At 33.3% G+C, this 15,170-nt stretch overlaps 4 protein-coding genes across 4 annotated transcripts; 3 read left to right on the top strand and 1 right to left on the bottom strand.

The window, feature by feature from the left end:
* Positions 1–1,445: 1,445 nt before the first annotated feature.
* On the top strand, positions 1,446–5,850 carry LOC123195143 (potassium channel AKT6). Its single transcript, XM_044608763.1, has 12 exons — positions 1,446–1,637; positions 1,730–2,095; positions 2,180–2,237; positions 2,330–2,647; positions 3,239–3,484; positions 3,573–3,671; positions 3,811–3,843; positions 3,957–4,142; positions 4,325–4,519; positions 4,618–4,693; positions 4,760–5,350; positions 5,445–5,850. The coding sequence occupies exons 1-12, from the start codon at positions 1,531–1,533 to the stop codon at positions 5,768–5,770; spliced, it is 2,601 nt and encodes an 866-aa protein (XP_044464698.1). The 5' UTR covers positions 1,446–1,530; the 3' UTR covers positions 5,771–5,850.
* Positions 5,851–6,827: 977 nt separating this feature from the next.
* On the bottom strand, positions 6,828–9,276 carry LOC123194201 (probable 1-deoxy-D-xylulose-5-phosphate synthase, chloroplastic). The gene is made up of 6 exons (XM_044607357.1): positions 9,212–9,276; positions 8,133–8,373; positions 7,695–7,901; positions 7,445–7,497; positions 7,217–7,340; positions 6,828–6,977 (listed from the first exon to the last, which is right to left on the bottom strand). The coding sequence occupies exons 1-6, from the start codon at positions 9,274–9,276 to the stop codon at positions 6,828–6,830; spliced, it is 840 nt and encodes a 279-aa protein (XP_044463292.1).
* Positions 9,277–10,766: 1,490 nt separating this feature from the next.
* Positions 10,767–11,382, top strand: LOC123195307 (EG45-like domain containing protein). Its single transcript, XM_044608990.1, has 2 exons — positions 10,767–10,908; positions 11,005–11,382. The coding sequence occupies exons 1-2, from the start codon at positions 10,791–10,793 to the stop codon at positions 11,307–11,309; spliced, it is 423 nt and encodes a 140-aa protein (XP_044464925.1). The 5' UTR covers positions 10,767–10,790; the 3' UTR covers positions 11,310–11,382.
* A 2,707-nt stretch (positions 11,383–14,089) lies between these two features.
* On the top strand, positions 14,090–14,784 carry LOC123194200 (EG45-like domain containing protein). Its single transcript, XM_044607355.1, has 3 exons — positions 14,090–14,213; positions 14,315–14,615; positions 14,696–14,784. Exons 1-3 carry the CDS (start codon positions 14,090–14,092, stop codon positions 14,700–14,702), a joined length of 432 nt encoding a protein of 143 aa, XP_044463290.1. The 3' UTR covers positions 14,703–14,784.
* Positions 14,785–15,170: the final 386 nt, after the last annotated feature.

Here is a 15,170-nt window from a genome sequence, read left to right as displayed (position 1 = left end):
AATCACGTACGGTCTCAATGGTGAGTTTATTTCAGTCGCATGATATGATTCTGCCGTTCTCCACGTACGTCTCCGATTCCGTTACGTTTTTTGATAAATACTCACGTCTTATCACCCACTCAAAGCACAGAATAATTCGTCCAACATATTCGAAACTAAAAGGTTGTCTCAATCAAGCACAATTAGTAAGGATAGATCCAAATTGATTTTGTTTAATGTTGAAAAGGGAGAATCTATTTATTTATTTTAATTCGGTTTAAATTAGTTTATATCAAATTTAAATTAAAAAAATTAGTTTATTTAAAAAATCAAATTAAATTAAAATAAAAAAAGTTTTACTCGATTTGACTCATGAATTAAGTTTTGAGAGATTGTTTGATTTTGTTTGAGTTTAATTTACAGCTTGATTTGAATTATATCAAATGATTATTAAAACAATGTGTTTTTATTAATGAGTTATGAATTTGAGTCATAGATCAAAGATATGAATTTAAGGTAAATTTCAAATTTTGAATATAAGAACTAATCCAAACTTCAGCACCCATTAACTTTGACTCGATGAGTCCTTGAGCTGAGCTCTAATTGTCTTATTTTTCATTCAAATTGAGATCAAACTAAGGAGTGTTCAGAGTAGACTTAAATTGAATCTAACCTAATTATCACTTAAGGTAGATTTGATTTGAACCAAATTTAAGATTAATATGAACTCAAATCAAATTATAATACTCAGTTTGAGTTCAAAATCTTTTCAATTAGTGTAAAGTATATATAATATCACAGTATTGTTAATAAAATAAATAATAAAGGTGAACAATATCCTCATATTAGTAAATAATATTATCGAAAAGATAAAAAAATATAACTTAAATTGATAAATTAATTCAAACTAAACTCAAATAATTGAATTCGAATCCTCTTTTAGATCGATTATCTGGGTGGATTCAAACCAAACCCAAATAACTCAATTCAAACCTACCTTTAAATCAATTATCTGGGATACGGGAATATATTTTTGAGGCTGCATTCACATTTAAAACACTCATTTTTAGGATTGAAAAAAAAATGAAAAATAATTAAAAAATATGAAGTGTGAAAATTCATAATCATCAAGTAGATAATAAATAAAAAATTAAATCAAAATTACGAATCTTTTTCAATCCAATCAAATCAATCGCATAACATAAATTAAACGAAGCAATTGCGTTAAATTCCAAATCTAACCTCAACCATTTTCAAAGGAGGTCCAACAGCCAATCAGAAGATCGGGATAAAATAGTCAATTCGTATATTATAAACAAACAGTTCCACGTATCAGATTTATAATGTTAATACCAGTAGGGCAATCCAACTGAGATCAGTCTTAGCAGAATCCGCTCTACTTGCCGCATCTCTCACTGAGAAATGAAAATAACGTGGCTGAGAAAGAGAAGAATCGCGCAGTTTTGTGGCGGCGGGGGCGGAGGAGGTCTCGATGACAGTGATAGAGCCGGTGGAGGTGTAGAGGCATTGTCAAGAGATGAAGGTAGCCAAATGAGTGTCACAGATGGCGTTCTTCCTTCTCTCGGTGTAACTGCTCGTAGCTGTCGCAGAATAAAACTACGTCGTTTCATTATCTCCCCTTTTGACCCCCGTTACAGGTTCCTTTAATTCTTTCTGCAGGATCTGTTATATTTAGCTAGGTTTGTAGGGAATATGATATTAGAGAAATAACCTCCAACTCATATTGCAGATGTTGGGAGGCATTTTTGATTTTACTGGTTCTCTATACAGCATGGGTGTGCCCTTTTGAATTTGGGTTTCTTTTAAAACCATCAACGCCGCTGGCTATACTTGATAACATTGTTAATGGGATTTTCGCCATTGACATCAGTTTGACCTTCTTTGTTGCGTACCTTGATAAAGCTTCTTATCTTCTCATTGATAACCCAAAGCTGATTGCTTGGAGATACACAAGAACCTGGTTGGCTTTTGATGTTATTTCTTCAATCCCTTATGAAGCCACTACAAAAATATTGCCTTCTCCACTTCAGTCCTATGGATACTTCAATATACTTCGTCTCTGGCGTCTCCGAAGAGTCAGTAAACTTTTTGCCAGGTGTGGGATATCAGATCTCTTCTTCTTTTCACCTTTTCAATAGATATTCATCAAAACATTAATTTCTTTTGATGACCCTGACAGATTGGAGAAAGATAAGAACTATAATTATGTTCGGGTTCGATATGTAAAGCTATCATGTGTGAGTATATATATTTATACATACGTATTTTTATTCAAGATTGAGATTGATTGATGTACGTCTTACAGTACCAGGATTGGGTTAACTTGTAGGTGACTCTCTTTGTAGTTCATTGTGCTGCGTGCTTCTTCTATTTTCTTGCTGAGAATTATCCAGAGCCAGAACGCACATGGATTGGGCAAACTTTAGGAAACTTTAAGCAAAGGAGCTTGTGGGTCAAGTATGTTACGTCAATTTACTGGTCTATAACCACGTTTACAACTACTGGTTATGGTGATATCCATCCTGCGAATACAAGGGAAAGGCTGTTTGACATATTCTACATGTTCCTTAATCTTGGCCTCTTATCATATTTACTTGGCAACATGAACAACCTCGTTATCCATGGGACCAGTCGCACAAGAAAATTCGTGAGTAAATTTATCTTGTCTTCTTTTACTTGGTGCCATATTTTTGGAGAATCTCTTTTGTGGATGTCCTGGAAACAAGAACGAAGTGGAAGATTTATTACATAAACTTAATAAATAAATCAATTAATTATAATCCACGTGATGCACGCACAAATTATAAAATACTAAATTAAACTTTAAAATTTTAAAAATACCTAAATCTTTATACAATTTGAATATGAAAAACTTTTAAAAATTACCTGAAATGACTTGTCGAAATCATCTTTCAATATGACTTAGTCTTTTACTCCATAAATACTAAAACATGCATTAGGTTTTATAGCAGAGAATCTAATAAACCTGAAGGCCTACATTTTTGTTATCCACCTAAATCATAATTTTTTAAGTATATTAGACTTATTTTTATTGATTATTCAAGCCCCACTCAAGCTCATCTGTAAATTGGTATTGGACTATTTAATTACCTAATTTTATTAAATCAAAACCATAATTAATGTTAGCCCATATCTGAAAATTTTTAACATGATGTATTTGCAACATAATATCTTTAGTGTTTACTTCTACTTTGGGTTTGTTTTGGCTTTGATTTAGAGGGACACAATCCAAGCTGCTTCGAGTTTTGCTAGAAGGAACCAGCTACCTGTTCGGCTGCAAGATCAGATGCTAGCTCATTTGTGTTTGAGGTACAGAACTGATTCAGAAGGGCTGCACCAGCAAGAGACCATTGAATCCCTTCCTAAAGCCATTCAATCAAGCATTTCACACTTTCTCTTTTATTCACTGGTTGATCAGGTTTACTTGTTCCGTGGAGTCTCACACGACTTACTTTTCCAACTGGTAAACCAAATATATCTGTTTTATCATTCCGTCTTCACACTCTCAATTACTTAGTCCAGCTAAATGTCTGAATTTTATCATTTTGAAGGTATCTGAGATGAAAGCCGAGTATTTTCCTCCCAAAGAAGATGTAATTTTGCAGAATGAAGCACCCACTGACTTCTATATATTGGTCACTGGTGCTGCAGTAAGACTAATTTGATCTTTTTGCCTTTTCTTTGTGTTTCCCCCTGTTTTCCATCAATCTACTCTGTTCATCTCCCTTCCCTTGAAGTGTTGTCATTTGCTGGGCAGTTTGATTTCTTATGTGTTAGATTTTTTAACAGGATCTCATAACGCTAAAGGGCGGATTAGAACAGGTAATCTATGATACGGTCTGACCATTTAACTTAGTTGGATTGTTTTGGAAAAGAAAATACTTCAGTCTATTTGCCATGACAATGCAAAATTTGTTTGCATTGAATGAATGCAGGTTGTTGCAGAGGCAAAACCTGGAGATGTTGTTGGTGAGGTTGGTGTGTTGTGTTATAAGCCACAATTATTCACAGTCCGGACCAAACGATTGAGCCAGCTGCTTCGTCTGAACCGTACTGCTTTTCTAAATCTTCTACGGGCAAATGTTGGAGATGGAACAATAATCATGAACAATCTTCTTCAGGTTTGTTGTATTTTTGGCAGAAGTTAGAATTCTAATGGTTAATACCAGCAATCAGGACAAGAAGGCAATGATGCTTCTCCTCCTAGAGTTCCCTTCAAAATGGAAACCGCCTATAATTTTGACTATGTTCTGCAGTACAAAATGGGGTTGAATCTTATTATTTTCGATTCTGATTAATACAGCACTTGAAGGATTCGGGGGATCCAATGATGGAATCAATATTGACAGATACGGAGCAAAAGTTGGCTCAGGGAAGAATGGATCTGCCTCTTGGTCTATGCTTTGCTGCAGTTAGAGGAGATGATCTATTGTTACAACAGTTGCTGAGAAGAGGTTCAGACCCAAATGAAATGGATAACAGTGGAAGAACAGCATTGGTATATCTTATTTCCTCCCTCTACTCTATGTATCCATGTCTGAGTATCATCTTTTTCATCCCAAGACTTGGAGCTTACTTTGGTTATCTCTGCAACAGCACATTGCAGCATCTAAAGGATATGAGCATTGTGTGGTGTTTCTTCTTGAATATGGAGCAGATCCTAACATTAAAGGTAATGACCATTGTTTTGCTGCAAATAAAGGTAGATGTTATGATTTGTGGCTTTTTCTTTTTGCAGATTCAGAAGGAAGTGTTCCTCTATGGGAAGCCATATCGGGGAAGCATGAATCTGTGGTTAAAATTCTTGCAGAAAATGGGGCATTGCTATCTTCTGGAGATGTTAGTCAGTTTGCTTGCACTGCAATTGAGCAGAACAATTTGGATTTACTTAAGGACATTGTTCATCATGGAGGAGATTTAACAAGGCCCACTAGCAGTGAAACAACTCTACTTCATAAAGCAATCAGTGAAGGAAATGTTGAAATAGTTAAGTTTCTCATAGATCAAGGAGCTGAAATCGACAAGCCAGATACCCATGGCTGGACTCCAAGGGCTTTGGCAGATCACCAGGGCCTTGAAGAGATACAGTTTTTGTTCCAGTCTGGGCAACAAACCAAGAAATCATCAGTTTTTACCATTCCAGAGAAGCAGGGGTTGCCATATTTTGGCAAGCGTATTATAAAGTACAGTAGTGAACCCTCAATGCCTCCATTTTCTCCTGAATTTAGACCACCTTTTCCTAAGCTTACCAGATCTGATAGCCAATGGAGGCGAAGACCGAACCATTTTCAGAATTCACTGTTTGGTATCATATCAGCTGCAAATTCTGGTGAGCACCCAGTATAATTAATGCCCACGATAGCAAAAGGATTAACTAAATAGATTCAGTCATGTTCAAATAAGCCAAAATGTTAATTTTGCAGCTGAGAGGGATCGAATTGCAGCCTCAGGAGGATTTGCCAGTTTCCCAACTTCAAGCAGTACTTATCCAGCCAGAGTGACTATAAGTTGCCCAGAGAAAGGTGCAGTTGCTGGAAAGCTTGTTCCATTGCCTAACTCACTTGAAGAACTACTCAATATTGGTGCCCAGAAATTTAGTTTCTGTCCCACGAAAATTCTAACCAAAGGAGGAGCTGAAATTGATGATATAGACCTTATCAGAGACGGCGATCATCTAATTCTTCTTGGTGACAATTCAAAAAACCAAATGGCTGAAGAACCAAGCAGTAACACTCATGGTGGGTTGTAAATTTTTCATTCCAAATGCCACTTGCAAAATCTGAACTTGAGAAATGTCTAGATTAAGATGGTTTCTCTCTTCTTTTACTTTCTGTGTTCAGTGTTTAGATTCTCATCTCTTGATTAAGTGATCATACAAAGGGATGTGAACGGGAGAATATAGGAGATGGATAAAGAACAGAAACCTACCAATTAAACAAAAACAGAAACATCATTTTTGAAGCGCTGTACTAAAAATTAACCTGATTTTAGACAAAAACATGAATCAAAACCAACGATTTTTTTTGGCAAAGAAAGAGAACCCATTTGGACCCTTTTACGCATAAATGTCTCAAGAAATAAAAAGTAACGATGAAAGAAAAGGAAAGGAAATTAAGTTTCCGGGCGTCGGAGCAATATGTAGAAGGCCAGAAGATTCGGAATCTAAGAAATGGATTAAATATATATGTCTTTAAAACAAAAGCAACAATTTTGAAGTGCTTGCACCTGAAATTAACCTGCTTTTAAACAAAAATATGAATCAAAACCAACAATTCTTTTTGACAAAGAAAGAGAACCCATCTGGACCCTTTTTCGTATGAATATCTCGGGAAATAAAAAAGCAGTATGAAGAAGGCAAGAAGATTCGGAATCTAAGAAGGGATTTTATATATATATATATCTTTGAAACAAAGTTGTTCTTGTCGTTATTTGATCTTCAGAGAAGAGTTTTGTTTGTCTGGCTGAGAAAAAAAAAAAAAAAGTCGGGTGCTTGCCGGTACAAAATTACTTAATTGTATACCTCATAATATATCATTTAGAGTTTAATTAAATGCTCAAAATTGAATCTGTTATCGATTCTTGAGACTGCTGTACAATTTTGTGAACTTTCAACACCAATAATCACAAATAATCAAATCATTCCAATAATATACAGACTACAAAGGCGCACAAAAAATCAGCTGATCTGGGCAGTGTGTTACCTCCTGTCTGTTTTCGTTTGTCACCAGTCTCTTCTCTTACATAGCTTCAAGTGTTCAACCTGTAGAGTTCCATAAAGGCTCGAAAGAAAGTGGGTAGGTTTCTTTCTAGCACATCAGAAGGAGGGCTTCACGGGTGCGGCCAAGCAGACTTAGTGCTGTTGCAGCAATCTGATGTCCATTCAGCCCCGCAAGAGAAAGTTGTTCACTAGGCGATGCATGCTCAATGTACTTGTCTCGTAAAACAATTGGTCGCCACTGGGAAGAAGAAAAAAATTGCGAAAAAAGAATAGAAAGTTAACCAAAACAGTTACTCCATGCAGTAAGTAGTGCATGAAAAGACTGAAATTATCCCCAGCTACAAGGAAAGCATAAATGATACATACACCAGTAACCGCACTCTAGCAACTTAAAGTTCAATGAAAATTTTTATTTATATTTTAAGACGGATAAATTTGAAGTATAAAACACAATACAAGGATGAACAAAAGAAGCACCTTAATTCTACCATCAAGCTGTCCATCGAGAGCGATAAACTGTGAAACATGTGATTCAAATCCTCCAATAGAACCTTCCTCAACTGTGATAAGAAGTATGTTTTTGACAAAGCTCCCTGAGATGCTTAATGTCAAGGGGCTTGCAAAATCTTGCATCAGCAACAGTTACCTCAACACCAAGCTTTGAAAATTCGAACTTTGAGGCAGTTCTGAACCATTGCCCCATACCCAAGCAAAGCAACATCTTTACCCTCTACAAGAACTTTGAGGCTTTTTCCAATCTGCTATACAACAAACAGTAGTCAAATTAAATTTAGAACATTGTAAATGATTAGTGAAGAATAATAAGAGATATGTTGGAAGATTCAAATCGTAATTGTCAAGTGCATAGTCAAATAGTCGATCTTAGATGGTGCCATGACAGTCTTATAATATATTCCGACCTGACAATGGCACCTCTTGGATACCTAAAGCAAACTGGCCGATCATCAGTTTGAGCAGCAGCCGCAACCATGTGCACAAGCTCATCCTCATTAGATGGTGCCATGACAATCATGTTTGGCAAACATGACATGAAAGTAATATCAAATGCCCCACATTGTGTGGGACCATCAGACACTACAGATCCTGCACTTGTAATGACAAAACGCACTGGAATCCTCTGTTGATCTACATCATGGATCACCTAAAGAGGCCACAAGGAAAAGACTCCAGAACAGTTATGAATGTTATTTTCACAATGAAGGATGCCACACATTTTGAGTTGTAAGCTAAAATATTGTCTCACTCGATGCCATTGAATTATGTAAATATGTAGTTACTGCCAAAATGATCCCAGAGGACATGTTTGTATGCAGTTGGTTCATTTTTACGGAGTATTCACAGACACACATAGCACATGGGGGAGAGAGCGAACCTGATCATAAGCTCTCTGCAGAAAAGCAGAAGGAATTATGCAAAATGGCCTCAAGCCTCCAAATGACAGACCTGCAGAAAATGTAACAGCATGCTGTTCAGCCATTCCAACATCAAAATACTTCTCTGGGAATTTTTCCGGAAACAGTTGAAGCGACGAATCCATTTCCATTCCAGCATGGACCAAAACAGTATCCTTGTCTTTCTCTGCCTCAATAACCAAAGCTTCCACTGAGCAATCACTATATGTTCGAGAATTCTTATTGAATAATAAAGAGTTTTAGTTACTTGACCCTGTAAAGTGAGGGAAAAAGAAACTCAATAAAATGTAAATTAAGCTTCAACCCAGAAGTCTAAAAAAACCTTTTACCATTCGACCTCCAACAGTGGCCCCAATTTATTCATTTATCATTCATTCTTTTATTTATTTATCCAATCTGACCTATTCCAACGGAAATTATATAAACTAAAATCAATTATTTAAAACCCATGTAGCACGAAAACAGAAACACAGAAATAGAAACGTGAAAACATATTTTTTAAAAACTATAAGAAATAAAAATGTGAAATATTAAAAATATAATTTTTTTTTATAAATATCAAATTTTTTATAAAAAAAAATATATAAACTTATATAATATAAAAATAAATAATAAAAATAAAATTCTATAAAATAAACTCATAAAACTTATTATAAATTATTTTTATGTAAACGCATATAAATATTTAAGAAAATAATAATAATATATATCAATCTATATAATATGTCAAAGAGAAGATGCGTAATACATCAAACAATAAAGAGGAGATGAATTCAGTATGAGATTTAGAGATATTTTGGGTTTAAAAATATAAAAAAATATGTATTTAATCGATTTTATGTTTTTTCTTTTAAAAGAAACGTGTTTTAAAATTTTTCGAAATTTTAAAATACCCACAAAATATTTTGTACAAATTTCAGAGAGTTTTGAATATAAAAACATTTTTGAAACATAGAAACACACCCTATTTTGAGTTCCGGGCTTCCCAGTTTAAAACAAAATAAAAGAAGCCAATGAATATTTTCAGAGTAAGTCTCACGTAAATCTTGAAGTTTTGGACACCATCTGAGTAACGGGGACGGCAAGAACCCAGTCACTCTTCATCTTCGTGTCAAAGTCATACAAATGGTGAGGTGAGGGCCAAGTTTTGCAGTCAAGGGCTTTGTTCCGTATTTTGGACTGACTTTTTGGGCCAGGAAGATTAAGATACAGCTGGATGTTCGAATAATCAGCTAATGGCCCCTCTGGACGGGACGGCACTCAGTCCACCCGCTTCATACGTAATAATTAAACGTTGGGTAAAAATAAAATAGCGTCATATGCGTAAATAAAATATATAATTTTATATATAAATAATATTATATTATTATATAATTAAATAATTTAAAATTTAAAATAAAATAATATTTAACTATATAATGATATATTATTTGTTTTATTTGTATATATATTTATACATATTATATATATATAATATTTTATTTTAAAAATTTAATCCTTTTAATATGCTTAGAATTCTTTCTTGGTTTAATTTACGGATACAATGTCATTCAACAATTGTTTGGTAGGTCAAAAGACTTTTCAGCCCCTGGTTCACTAAAATAACAAATAGAGGGTTTTGGTTTGGATAATTTTTTTTAATCGAGAATATTTTAAAGATAAATTACTTAAAAAATTATTGAATATAAATGATTATTATGTTTGATAAAATTTGATAAGTATAAATAATTATTGTACTTGATTAAAGATAATAAAATAATACTAATAAATTATTTTACTTAAATGCTCTTGAATATAATTATTTTTAAATATTGTTTATATTATTTGTTATATTAATTAAAAATAAATTTATTTTTGTCTCAGAAAATGAATAAATAATAATACAATTATAATAGAATCAAAATTATCTTGATAATTTTTTAATATTTAAGGTAAAAGTAGTAATCAGATTACCACCTATATTATCTGTCATATCAGTATTGATAATAAAAGATTATCGTAATATTTTATTATTAACAAATTAAACAAGATAATATATCTAATAAAAGATAAATTATCAAATTAATCTTTAAATTCTTGAAACCAAATGGCCTCATAGTATCACCTATAATCTATTTTTATTAATAAATCTATAAATTAAAAGGGTAACAAATTTATTTTGTATAAAATTTTCGGTTTTCTTTTTTTTAAATAATTTTTTGTTTTCTCTTTTATTATTTTTATTTTGCTTTTTCGAAAGTTAGAAAGAAAATTTATAATTTTCTAAAATATTAGAGATGTTAAAAAATTTAAAGAGATTTTTGAAAATTAAAAAATAAATTAAAAGTGTTTTTAAAGGGTTTAAAAAAATGGTAAGTACACCTTAAAAATATTAAAACATAATATTTTATAGAGTAAGTATTTTAATGCTTTTTAAAAGAATAAATAACAAAATTTAATAGTAATTTAATATTTATAATAAATTTTAATAACAAATTTTTAATAAAATACCAAAATAGATTTTTAAAACTTAAAAAACAGAATTTTGTCATTTAATAAAAAACAGAATTTTCGTCTTCCTATAAATGGCATAATTCGTATAGCTGTACATGGCTCGTTTTCTAGAGCTAGCATTGATAATGTCTTCTTCACGTCACCTACTTTATAAATGGGCAATTCTGCTTCTCTCAGCCTTGCTTCTCCGTCTCTCCTCTGCCGACGTGGGCACCGGTTCCCGCTACGGCCCCCCATACATGCGTAAGTGCCATTTTCATATCTCAAACTGCATATATCTATCTGCCCACCTACACATTTAAACTGATCATGTGTTTCTTTGGCTCCGTTGATGAATAGCAACGGCCTGTTTCGGGAACGACGGCTCACAGTTTCCAACGAACAACCATTTCGCCGCCGTCGGGGAACAGATGTGGGATAACGGTGCAATCTGTGGGAAAATTTACTTGGTGAGATGCTTGAGTGGAAGCATTCCTAAGGCTTGTGTCAGTGGCAAAGCCATTCAGGTTAAGGTTGTTGATCGTGCTGCGACGTCTGTGTCTCGCCCTACTGCTCCTGCGACCTTTGTTCTTTCGAATGATGCTTTTGCAGCCATTGCAAATCTCTCTGCAAATTCTCTCAACATTGAATATTCTCGTGGATAATGAATTATTTATCTTCTTCTAAAATGTTTCTCATTATCGTTCTGTAAGTCAATCTGTCAGGTCTTTCTGTTTAGCCTTCCGTCCTCATATATATATATATATCCAAACAGTTCGACGAACTTATATTTCAGTATTGAATTTAAGTACAGATGATAGTTTAAGTATATTCTCAAAGTCATAGTTAGGAACTAATTTCCAACCTACTCGGGTGGACCAACTCATAAAGAAAATGAAGAAAGTTAGTCCTGGATAACAGAGACAGAAACAACAAAAGAAAAATCCCCACGATTTAAAAAGCTCTTCTAAAATTTTTCTTGAATAATCCCTCCTGTATTGATAAGTCAAGTCAAGTTTGAGTTAAAATATATTCACGCTTAACTCCAATTCATAATATCAAATTCAAATTTATTCAAATTAATGTACAATATCATTAGAGAGTTTTTAATGAGATAAATAATATCATTGAAAAGATAAATAAGTTAAATTTGAATTAAGTTACAAATTGAAATCCCCCTATGAATAAGGGGAAAATCTACCAATTTATATATATTCAATCTTTCGGCACTATAAATTGAATAGAGAAAATCTAAGCATAGAGGGAAAATCTATCCATTTGAGAGTTTTAACAAAATAAACAATATTATTAAAGAGAAAACAAGTTAAATTCGAATTAAATTATGAATTCAAATCCTCCCTTACACATAGGGGAAAATATACAAATTTTAGATATAGTTCAAACTTTCACCCAAGTCTTATGCGTGTGGAACCTACCCCTTTATCTTACCCTTTCTAAACCTATGGAATAAAGTCGTTTATAAATCACTAAAACCCTTTATATATATATATATATATATATATATATATATACACACACACACACACATATAAATATATATGTAATATGCTTTTAATTCATACAAATGGAAGCATTTTCAACGTGTATTTATTGCGTTTGTTAAGATTAATATTTTAGCCATACATAAATTGGCTAGAAAGGGATTAGATGTATACTTGCATTATAGGTATGATTCCTTTTTTTTCCTATTTGAAATGTAAAATGTATTATTTGTGCATGAGGCTTATTGCCTGCCAGGCACGCCGCCGCTGTTGCATCATGTGATCCAGCAGTAGCTTCTCCAATTTTCTTCTTAACGGGCCACATGGGAAGAACGAATGATTTGGTCAACATATCCAGATGGCATGATTTAAGCCACAAATCGTGATGAAAATTGCCCCAAAATCTTCTAATAATCAAAGGACGACTTGTTTTTGCTGGCATATAGACAAATTGTTTTGTAATTTTCTGTCCATGTATGTATTGGCAATAATATGTCAAATCTCACGGGCTGCTAACACCAATGAAAAATTTACCAAATTAAAAGATAAGAACAATCCGGTTGTTTATTTTTTGCTGTTTGTCTATAGCTTTTTTATCCCTTCTGATGTCTCTTTTTGAAGCTTCTTAGATAATAACTCAAGAGTCCCTTTGGATCTTGCTGCCCTCTTTTTTGACAGGACGAGCTTAGCTTGTTTTAATTATAAGAGATAGTTTTATAATCTCATGATAATAGGACATAGGAGATAAAAATGGAAAGTGATCTCGTAATATTGAGAGATCAGAATGACATATTGCTAAGGAGATCTAAGAAATAATTAAAAATTGTTACATCCCCTTTTCAATTGGATTAAGAATTAACTCCCGCATTGAAGATTGAACTGCATATTAATGACATGTCTTAGTCACTGCTCATATGGTTAATCACTTCCTCAATGCCGCCCTTGTACATCTAAGTATGGCGAAGTCAAACAACACATCATAGACAATGGACAGATGAATAAACTGTTGAAATAAGTGGCTCTTTATGTCCCACATCTATTAATTTAATCTCTTTGTATTTTACTAAAAACTATAAATAGAAGCTTTAGATTTAATTCAAAATAATTCCTAAGACAGTTGTAGTCAAATATAATTGTATTGAGAGAATCCTATTATTAGGGATCTCTAATAGTTTATTTTTCCTTTGTAACTATTCTTTGGAGATAGTGAAAGTAGTCAACGGCGCCGAAGACATAGGTATATTTATCGAATCTCGTAAATTCTTGTGTTCTCTTTCTTTTATTTTTCTATATTTTATTTTCTGCTTTAATTATTTATTATATTCAATAGCATAGAAGTTGTGTTTTGTATTTCCGCTGCACAACATAAACCATTCAATAGATAACTTATACATATAAGAAACCATCTTAATGTATTAGCGAAAAAGTAAACCAAATTGAATTGTTTGTTAATTTAATGGGCACTACAAGGTTGATCTCAATCAATGAGCACTGCATTATATATATTTATTCATAAAAACCTGCCATATTGGAGTTTTACACAATAGCAAGGGACGGAGACGGCAAAAACCTATTCACCAATGGAAACACCGTCCATTTGGCGGGTAACAACGTCAAGGGACGGCCAAAATTTGCAGTCACATGTTTGTTCTTGCATTTGGACTGATTGCCTTCCATAGATAGAGTGGGAAGTCAGAATTTTTCCTTAGTATGTCCACTGTATTATTCAAAGATAAAGGGACAAATAAGACTAGAACAAGAACAAAATAATTTTATAATTGCTTAGATATCATCTGGTTGACCCAACCGAACCACTATCTCAAAGTAAAAATGTAACATAATCAGTGACCGCAGAAGATAGCTACATCAACCTAATCCATCTCCATATGTATGCATGTGCATGCATGTATGTATATCTTTGAACTTTCTGCAGCAGAGGATTCATGTCTACGCCTCAGCAACTTTACGCATGGCTGTTTATGTTACTGTCAGCAGCACTTTTCCATTTCTCCAATGGTGGGGTGGCTGGCATCGGCACTGCTTCCAGCTACGGCCCTCCATACTTGCGTAAGTATGCCATTTTTACAAACTGATCAGCCTGCATGCATATATATATGGCTAAATATATAGCTGACTAAGTTTTAGGTTAATTAATGAAAATTGAACAGCGACGGCTTGTTATGGTAATGATCAATCACAGTTCCCGTCGGACGGCCTGTTTGCGGCGGCCGGGGAGGGGATATGGGATAATGGTGCAGCCTGTGGAACGCACTACCGTGTGAGATGCTTAAGTTCAAGGGAAAGTCAAGCTTGTATTGCTGGAGGCAAAGTTGTTACAGTCAAGATTGTTGATAATGCCAGAACTTCTGTGTCTCGTCCTTCTGCTCCTTCAACCATTGCCCTTTCTAAGACTGCGTTTACAGCCATTGCAAATTCATCTGCCGGATCTCTTAACATTGAATTTGAGCGGTAGGTCAAGTAGTTTTTTCTCTTTATATTTTAGTTTGACTTCATGTTCTTGCAAATATTTATACAGTCTCCTTGTGCAGAGTCTAGAGGAAAGAGTATTGCAGCTTGGTTTCGCCTGGAAATATTTGCTCATAACATGTGGAGGCTCCAATGTTTCACTATAGGAATGTTAACTACACAGTTATAAGAAATTAATTATGTTGTGTATTTATAATTAGTATTAATATAAATATTAATAATTATATATCATAAATAATTAATATTATTTTATTTTTAATTTAAAATTATTTAATAATATGATATTCAAATTAATATTAAATACCTATAGTTTTATGGCAGAGTGATATGTAGCTACCATACAATCATAGTCAATGAGTTTGGTTGATTATTTTGTCAATTTGTATGTTAGAATTTTCATTTTAACGTTAATTTATTTGTCCTTTCTAGAATGTCTATATTCTAGATTATATCTATTGTCAAAAAGTGACCATTTTTAGAATTCCCATTCACAAATTTTTATGGAGGCCGACATAAGAAATCAGAAAATTAATTATA

This window comes from Mangifera indica, chromosome 13 (assembly GCF_011075055.1).
Source record: "Mangifera indica cultivar Alphonso chromosome 13, CATAS_Mindica_2.1, whole genome shotgun sequence".
Lineage (NCBI taxonomy): Eukaryota > Viridiplantae > Streptophyta > Magnoliopsida > Sapindales > Anacardiaceae > Mangifera > Mangifera indica.
The sequence above is the reverse complement of the archived record's forward strand: the minus strand, read 5'-3'. Positions and strand labels throughout refer to the sequence as shown.

What these genes read in the sequence shown, in the direction of transcription:
- LOC123194200 (XM_044607355.1), top strand. Translation starts at nt 14,090, where the DNA reads ATGTCTACGCCTCAGCAACTTTACGCATGGCTGTTTATGTTACTGTCA. An exon ending in CTACGGCCCTCCATACTTGC is followed by an intron (nt 14,214 to 14,314) that starts GTAAGTATGCCA and finishes AAAATTGAACAG; the next exon opens with CGACGGCTTGTTATGGTAAT.
- LOC123195143 (XM_044608763.1), top strand. Translation starts at nt 1,531, where the DNA reads ATGAGTGTCACAGATGGCGTTCTTCCTTCTCTCGGTGTAACTGCTCGT. An exon ending in CCAGTCGCACAAGAAAATTC is followed by an intron (nt 2,648 to 3,238) that starts GTGAGTAAATTT and finishes GCTTTGATTTAG; the next exon opens with AGGGACACAATCCAAGCTGC. An exon ending in ACGACTTACTTTTCCAACTG is followed by an intron (nt 3,485 to 3,572) that starts GTAAACCAAATA and finishes ATCATTTTGAAG; the next exon opens with GTATCTGAGATGAAAGCCGA.
- LOC123194201 (XM_044607357.1), bottom strand. Translation starts at nt 9,276, where the DNA reads ATGAAGAGTGACTGGGTTCTTGCCGTCCCCGTTACTCAGATGGTGTCC. An exon ending in TCCAAAACTTCAAGATTTAC is followed by an intron (nt 8,374 to 9,211) that starts GTGAGACTTACT and finishes TCGAACATATAG; the next exon opens with TGATTGCTCAGTGGAAGCTT. An exon ending in TGCAGAGAGCTTATGATCAG is followed by an intron (nt 7,902 to 8,132) that starts GTTCGCTCTCTC and finishes TGGCCTCTTTAG; the next exon opens with GTGATCCATGATGTAGATCA.
- LOC123195307 (XM_044608990.1), top strand. Translation starts at nt 10,791, where the DNA reads ATGTCTTCTTCACGTCACCTACTTTATAAATGGGCAATTCTGCTTCTC. An exon ending in CTACGGCCCCCCATACATGC is followed by an intron (nt 10,909 to 11,004) that starts GTAAGTGCCATT and finishes GTTGATGAATAG; the next exon opens with CAACGGCCTGTTTCGGGAAC.